The sequence below is a fragment of the Chaetura pelagica genome, unplaced genomic scaffold (genome assembly GCF_000747805.2).
Source record: "Chaetura pelagica isolate M959 unplaced genomic scaffold, ChaPel_1.0 scaffold35, whole genome shotgun sequence".
Lineage (NCBI taxonomy): Eukaryota > Metazoa > Chordata > Aves > Apodiformes > Apodidae > Chaetura > Chaetura pelagica.
This window is the reverse complement of record NW_009953383.1, coordinates 131,385-139,029: the sequence shown is the minus strand read 5'-3', so window position 1 is coordinate 139,029 and position 7,645 is coordinate 131,385. Positions and strand designations below refer to the sequence as shown.

The window sequence follows — 7,645 nt, the reverse complement described above, 5'->3', positions numbered from 1 at the left end:
GGGGCCTGAGGGGGGGCGAGGTGGCTGGCATCACCGCAGCAGTCCTGGTGGGACTGGCCACCATCCTGGCAACTGTCTCCTACAGCTGCCGGAGGTACAAGGCAAGGGGGTACCGCACAATGGGTGAACAGGACAGCCTGGTCCCTGTGAGCCCCCAGGACAGCACTGTGCTGAATGTGGGCGAGGGGTACCAGCAAGAGCCAGAGGGGCTTTTGGCTTAACACCCCCCCACTTGCCAGGAAATGCCTTCTGCCCCAAACCCCAGCAAAACCCCCCTACTCACCCCCTTCTTCAGGGGCAAAGCTGTGCAGTGCCACCAGCCCTGTCCCCTTGTCCCCCTAGAGCCAACGGTCCCTGTCCCCATGGAGGCCTCACTCTTACCCCTCCATGGGGTGATACCATGTCCCCAAGCTCCAGCCTTGCACAGCTGGGAGGCTCCATAGCTTTCAGATATCCCTCCCTGCTAACTTTGGAGGCCAGCTATCAGCATCTACCAGAGACCCACCAGCCCCTGCACTTCCATGGGTGCAACTCCTCCCTCCAACCAGCCCCAGGGCTCTGTCCCTTCAGGGTTAATCAAGTTTTCCCTCCATGACACACCATGCTCCAGCTGCATGCTGCCCCCACTCCCACCCCGCAAAAAAGAAAAGGGGACCGAGGTGCCCTTTGACATGCTCAAGGAGAAGGCAACACCATGCATAGCTATCTTCTCCCCCACAGCTGGTCCCAAAAATCCAGGGAAGCTCTGCAAACCCCCTTCCTTACCCTGACCAGCAGGACTTCAGCATGTCAATGGCGGAGACTTGCTGCTTGTAAAAGCAATGGGTCAGGATGCATGCTGGAGCCCAAATCCTGGGAAAATCCCCCCACCAGCCCTCCCAGCCCAGAGAGCCTCCCCAGCTGCTGTGGGCACCCAGGCAGCAGGACAGAATCAGTCACGCCTCGCCCCTGGGACAGAAGGGAGCAGAGGGGCCCCAAGCAAGGAGTCAGCCACCGGCTGCTGCAGCCGAACAGCCACCCCTGTCTCCAGGTATATCTATCGGGATAGATATCCTGACGCATGCAGAGAGGCACGGATCAGTTTTATTTCAGCCAGCAACTGTGTAGGCAACACAGCATTAAAAAAGAAAAAAAAAAATCATGATGTGAAACAATTGTGTCACCTTATAGAGCCTTCAGACTGGCAGCTGGGGACTGGGGTGGGGACTCCCCTTCCTCCCCCCTCACGAAGGGTTTTGCATAGCTCCAACTGGGGTTTTCCTGCAGTGGCGGAAGCCCGGGGCTCGGGTAGAGAAACCACACTGCTGCAGCTCCCCTGGCTGCAGAGCAGCCCCAAAAATTTGGGTTTCCTGGGGAAAAGAGGTTTTACCCATTGAGGTAGAAAGGAACATTCCATGCTAAGGATGGCTGGGGACAGACAGGAGCAAAGGGGCAGCAGGGGAACAAGGGGGGCCTGGCCCTCCCCGTGATGCCCCTTTGCTCACCTGGCCACACAGACGACGGACAGAAGACGACAGAGGCCAGGCCATGCAGGGACAGTGAGTATCCCCTGCCATCTGTTTTATTGACCACCACCCTCCCCTCCACGGGGTGGCCAGCTCGGGGCAATGCACCCCTCAGGCCAGGGAGAGAAAAAACAGCAACAACAGAACGATGCACAGCAGGACAGGTCCCCCTCCTATGCCACCATCCCCTGGGACAGAGGATGAGTGACCCCCCCAGGAAAATGCAACAAAATGGGCTAGGATCAACAGTGCAGGGCTGGGTGCAGCCTGGGTGCTGCCCCTGCTCCACTCTCCAGCCCCAGGGGCCCCACGGGACAGGGACAGACAGCCCCCATCAATGGGATGAGGGCCAAAGCTGTGGGAACCTCCCCAGCACCCTGTCACAGGTGGCACTGAAAGGCCCTAGAAGTCCCCAAGAGGCAGGTAGGGATCTCAAGATGACATGCAACCCTCCCCCAGCCACATCACCCACACTCCCCTCCCCACACCAAGCCCAGCCCCAGCCCAAAACTGTCATGCCAACCCACTGCCAGCAAGTCACACCCCCCCCACAACAAGGCCTCCCCAGGGACCTCTGGACATGGTGCTGCAACCCAGTAGGAAAGGGCCCAGTTCCCACCCACACCTGCACCCGGACCTACAGGGCCCCACAGGTGACAGCCCCACCACAGGGCACTGACACCCTTTCTGGGGGGGGATGGGGGTTTCCTCACAGTAGGATAGACGCTGTCCCTGTCCTGTCCTGAGCACCATCAGGCTCAGTGCCCAGTCTGGACACAGCATCACACTCTTCCAGGCCACCTCCCAAAACGCCACTACCCATATGTACATATATACGACAAAACCCCAAAACACGAGGTATATAAAAATTCAACACGGGGACACCCCCATACAAACAGTTCAAGGAACCCACTACACAAGGGGTGGGAGACAGGCCAGGAAATACACCCTTTCCAGCCCCTTCTCCCCTGCCCCAACAGGGAGGACAGCCCAGACAACTGGACCCTGCAGGGCACAGCTCAGACACAGCCAAGAGAAGGGGGCACAGGGCTGGGGAGCCAGTGGAGACAGATTGAGGCCCCCTCCACCTCCATGGACACAGGAGACCAGTGGGGAGTTACTGGACAGGACAAACAAATGAACAGATGGCTGAGGAACGAGGCAGAATGAGGGAGACTCCCATGGCCTTCACTCCCACCCCAGGCCAGGTGACAGCCCCAGGTAGGTGTCAGGGGCATCAGACTGGGCTGGAACCATCCCACAGATGGAGGAGAAAGTCTGACACTCTCCAAGCCTTTGGTGTGGTGGTAGCAAGGCCAGGACACCAGCCAGAGGGGACAGACAGGCCAGTGTGAAGCACTATGGCTCTGCAGGGGGGTGGTTCCCTGTCTGCAGGGGAGAAGGGGATGGCTGGCCAAAAAGACCTTCTCCCGCATTCCCAGCCAGCCTGGGAGATGCTCCCAATGGGTAAGTGCCACTAGGAGCAGGGGGGCTCCAAGTGCCCCCTGCAAAGCCCCCAGGCAGGTTTCTCCAGCAGCTTTATCCCTGGGGGAGGGGGCAGCACTGGCACCCCTCTCTCCTTGCCTCCCCGCTGCAGCCTCAGTCCTTCTCCTGTGCCAGACTCTCCTCCGTGATGCCCTGGGCCGCGAGCTCGGCCAGGACATTGTCTAGGTAATTGATGTCAGGGTAGCCGTGGCCAGTAAGGTTGGAGCCAAACTCCGTCTTGTGGTGGATCTCGTTCCAGATCACAGTGTCTGACTCGCCTGTGGTGCTGGAGGTCCCAATGGCGAAGATCAGGCGCCGGTCCCAGGCCACCAGCAGCAACTTCAGTACCTGTGTGGAAGGGATGGGGCCGGCAGCAAGGCAAATGCAACAAGGGGAAACACAGTGGTGCTCAGAATATGCCTGATCATCCTGGCACACCCCAGCAATGTGAGCAACCCACAACCAAGCCCTCCCAGGGAGCTTAGAATCACAGCATGGGGTCCTCGCCCAATCAAAATAGTGGGACCAGGTTGCAGAGCTCTCCCAGCACATGGGAACGTTGCTGGGCTTCCACAGAGCACACTGGATGGACTATAGGGGTAAAAACCCCATCCAGATTTGCCTGCATAAGCCCTATTTGTTTTTCCCAGGGCTCCAAATAGTTGCTCGCTCCCTCTCCCCCCCGATATGTCCTTGAGCATGCCTTGGCCAGCTCAAGCCACCCAGGTGAGACCCTCACCTTTCTGCCCTTCTCACTGTCTGGCAGGTAGCAGTGCCGGGGGAAGCCACGGGCAGTGAAGCTCTTCCCAGGGTTTGGATGCTCCGGTCCCTGCGGTATGTGGAGTTGGAGAGGAACAAAACTTTGAGCTCAGAGGGATGCTCTGGGCACAAGATAACTCCCCAACCTCAGTGGATGCAGAACTGCTTGCTGCTGTGCTGGGCAGCCATGCTTCTGCAGTGGCCCTGAACAGCATCATCCCCACTGCCAGCAAGCAGACAGGGCCACCACTTTTGTGCAGATGGACCCCAGATTTCCCACAACACTCTTACAGACATGCAGTTCCTGAGGCACCACTGAACCCAGAGCCCCGAGTCAAGGCATGAACTGCAGTGTGTCAGCAGTGATCCAGTGGTGACAAGGGCCACCAGCCCCCAGAGGGGACCACCCACATACCCCGAGCACAGGGCCGGGCCGTACCTGCACACCCGGGGGGATGTTGTAGATGATGCGGATGGTTTTGCAGTCGGAGTGGCCAGGCAGCGCGTGAGGGATGAGGTGATACTCCATCTTCCCGGGGGGCTGTGTCCCTGTCTTCACCCCATAGATGGTTTTGCAGGTGGGACACTGCAGGCTCCCATCCTGTGAGCAGAAAAAGAGTGGAACATAATTAAACAGCCCCATGCCATGGTGGCTTCATCCCTGAGCAGCACCAAACACTGTTTTCATCATTAAAAGAGCCATTTTGAAATCACTCAGGAAGCAGGGGATAGGGCTGAGAGCATTTGCTACAGTAACCCAACTTTAACCAAAGCCTGAGTTCTACATTTCCCTTACTCCTCAGTTTTACAGTCCTTACTACTTTCCCTGCCTCTATTTTGGGTTTGGAGCTTTTTGTTCTGTTGTTTGTGTTGCTGAGTAGCTGTGCTCAAACATGCAGGGATCAAAGTTCCACCACTAACTAACTTCCTGGGAAGGAAAGCAGGGTCATAGGTACCTGGGTGCAGGCAATTCCAAGCACAAATACAGGTTGGGCAGAGAATGCATTAAGAAGAGCTTTGAGGAGAAGGACCTGAGGGTGTTAGTCAATGAAAAGCTCAACATGAGCCAGCAATGTGCATTTGCAGCCCAGAAAGCAACCGTGTCCTGGGCTGCATCAAAAGAAGTGTGGCCAGCAGGTCAAAAGAGGTGATTCTGTCCCTCTACTCTGCGCTTTGAGACTCCCACTGTGTCCAGTTCTGGAGCCCTCAACACAGGAAGGACATAGAGCTCTTGGAGTGAGTACAGAGAAGGGCCACAAAGATGATCCGAGGGCTGGCTCCTACAAAGCCAGACTGGGAGAGTTGGGGCTGCTCAGCCTGGAGAAGAGAAGGCTTTGAGACCACCTTATAGTTAGTGGCCTTCCAGTGCCTGAAGGAAAGCTGGGGGAAAGCTACAGGAAAGTCCCTGGGGAGGGACTTTTTACCAGGGTGTGTAGTGATTAGGACGTGAGGTAATGGTTTTAAGCTGGAAGAGGGTAGATTTACATTAGACATTAGGAAGAAATTATTTGGTGCATGGGTGGTGAGACCCTGGCCCAGGTTGCCCAGGGAAGCTGTGGCTGCCCCATCCCTGGCAGTGTTGAAGGGCAGGTTGGATGGGGCTTGGAGCAGCCTGGTCTGGTGAGAGGTGTCCCTGCCCATGCAGGGGGGTTGGAGCCGGATGATCTTTAAGGTCCCTTCAAACCCAAACCATTCTATGATTCTATGATAGTGAGGTAAAAAAAACCACGCATACAACCCCTGTTTCTGATTCAGCAAAGTGCTTGCTGCTGATAAAAATTAAACTCTGTCACAGGGCAGGGAGGTCAGAGCCTTCCAGGGCAGCAGAACTCAAGCAGTGTTCCACTGAGGGGAGGTACAGCTCAGCACAGGTCACTATGCCAGAGTGCTTGGCCATCCCCTGCCCGGGCTGCAGCCTTGTACCTTGTTGCCATTGTTGTACATGGCGACCAGGCAGTGGAGGTGGAAGACATGGCCACATTTCATCAGTTTCCCCACCAGGTCAGGCTTGACAGCTGGCTGGGATCCCTTGTAGCCGGAGGGTGCCGAGAGGCGCTCCATGCAGATGGTGCAGTCCTGCGCAGAAGGAGAGGGGGGAGAGGAAGAGGGGGACGGATGCAGCCAGAGCCTCACCAAGACATGGGGCTGATAAGCTGCCCTGTCCTTGCCAAGGGACCAGCATCCACCCCTGGAGCTGTGTCATCACCCTGGGCCACCGCAGGGGCCAGCCAACGCGTGCCTGTGGCACATAGCCCCCCTTCAGAGTGGGACAGGGCAGAGCCATGAGGGGTGGCAGGAGACCCCTGCATGGCACACTGGCATAGTCCGTGTCCCCAGTTGCTCCTCCCAGAACAAAGTACCCTGGAAACACCCCAGCGTGAACCCCCCTGCTCACACCTCATCCGGTGGATGCCGCACCTTCTGCAGGTATTTTTTCAGTACCTCCTCTGGGGTTTTACCTGCAGGAGAGCAAGAGTCAGAGGGGCTGGAGGGCAGCATGGGGGAAACCCACTGCTGGGGACAGCAGGAGGGCACAGGAGGGACAGCAGAACCAGGTAGGGAAGGGGGTACAGGAAGAGGGGTTAAGTTGCCAAGTGCCTCTCACCCTTCTTGGCTTGTTTCTTGGTGGTTTTGCGACAGGTGTGGGAAATTCCAGGGATGGACTGGATCTCGCTTTTGCTGACAGGTGGGGGGTGCAACACCAGCTTGGGGGGCCGTGTCAGGCAGACAGGCAGCCCAGCCGCACTCATTAGGATTCCTGTAATCCCTGGGTGAGGAGGTTCAAAATGTCAGGGAGGAACTAGCGCCATCCCAAGCCCCAGATGTTCCCCCCAAAACCAGCCCGTGAGGGAGGCCAGCAGGCACCCCCGACAGCCCCATCCTCACCTGCCAGTGCTGGGTTGACAGGGCTGGAGCCAGTGAGGTTCTTCACGGGGACAGTAGGGACCCTGCGAGGAGTCAGCAGAGACCACATCAAGGCCAGGGGCAAGCACCCATGTCCCTGCAGCCCGTGGGGGCCAGACAATAGTTGCCTGAGCAACTGCACAGGCCCTGGCTAGAAACAGAGAATTCCCCGATGGGGCGACGTGCCCCCCCTGCTCCACCACCGCCTTTTCTCTTCCTCTATAGAAACCCTGCATGCGTCTCCATTCATGGCCCCTTTTTGTCACTGCTCCCCGGGCCGGTCTGATCACCGCACAGCTCTTTCCCCCTCCTCCCCTTGGGGCTCTCTTCCATGGGAAAGTTTCCTGGCGGGTCAGGAGCAGAGGGAAGGGGGAGGACGGAGAGGGAGAGGAAAGGGGCCAGGCTGCGACAGAAGGCTGATGGCAGAGCCAGACAAAGGGGAATAACAGGCTCATTAAATGCCCACCCCCTTGAAAAAAAAAGTCTTTGGAAGGTGGGGGTCTGGAGGATCCCCTTCTCATGGGACCTGAATGACTTTTCTTTGGGCCTTTTGCAGTCCCCCATCCATTCCCTTCCACCAAGGAAAAAAGCAACCTCAGCCTCCTCATTGAGATGCAGAAGCCACCCTGTCCCATCTCCATTCCCCAGGCACCTGCAGGGAAGGCGAGGGGCCCAGCAAAGCCCTCCACCCAACAGAGACTGGGGACTGCCAAGGCCTGTCCACCACCAGGATCAGGGGTGACAACACCCCTGCAGTGGGGATTCCCATGGGGCTGTGGCCCCTCTGCAGCCTGGGGAGAGGAAAAGAACATTGTGCTGCCCCTGTTTTCCCCAGATGTAGCCTGTGACTGGCAAGCAGCAGGACTCACCCGGAGGCAATGAGCACTCGGGACTGGGCAATGGCCAGGCGCTGCAGGTGGCTGCGGCTCAGGGTGCCCAGGCCAGGACGGGATGCTTTGCTGCCGCTGCCCGTGCCAGGGGGGCTGCCGGAG

At 57.9% G+C, this 7,645-nt stretch overlaps 2 protein-coding genes across 2 annotated transcripts in view; one reads left to right on the top strand and one right to left on the bottom strand.

Moving 5' to 3' along the window:
* Window positions 1-221, top strand: part of MPEG1 (macrophage expressed 1) — a 2,148-nt gene extending 1,927 nt beyond the window's left edge. Inside the window, exon 1 of the mRNA XM_009998192.1 lies at window positions 1-221. This exon is cut by the window's left edge and continues 1,927 nt beyond it. Within this exon, the coding sequence (XP_009996494.1) occupies window positions 1-221 (221 nt within the window).
* A 2,883-nt stretch (window positions 222-3,104) lies between these two features.
* Window positions 3,105-7,645, bottom strand: part of LOC104389233 (E3 ubiquitin-protein ligase DTX4-like) — an 8,157-nt gene continuing 3,616 nt past the window's right edge. The window contains exons 3-10 of the mRNA XM_009998191.1: window positions 7,523-7,636; window positions 6,636-6,697; window positions 6,355-6,516; window positions 6,147-6,208; window positions 5,673-5,825; window positions 4,189-4,350; window positions 3,730-3,819; window positions 3,105-3,338 (exon numbers count right to left, since the gene is read on the bottom strand). Of these exons, the coding sequence (XP_009996493.1) occupies window positions 3,105-3,338; window positions 3,730-3,819; window positions 4,189-4,350; window positions 5,673-5,825; window positions 6,147-6,208; window positions 6,355-6,516; window positions 6,636-6,697; window positions 7,523-7,636 (1,039 nt within the window). The remainder of the gene's footprint in view (window positions 3,339-3,729; window positions 3,820-4,188; window positions 4,351-5,672; window positions 5,826-6,146; window positions 6,209-6,354; window positions 6,517-6,635; window positions 6,698-7,522; window positions 7,637-7,645) is intronic.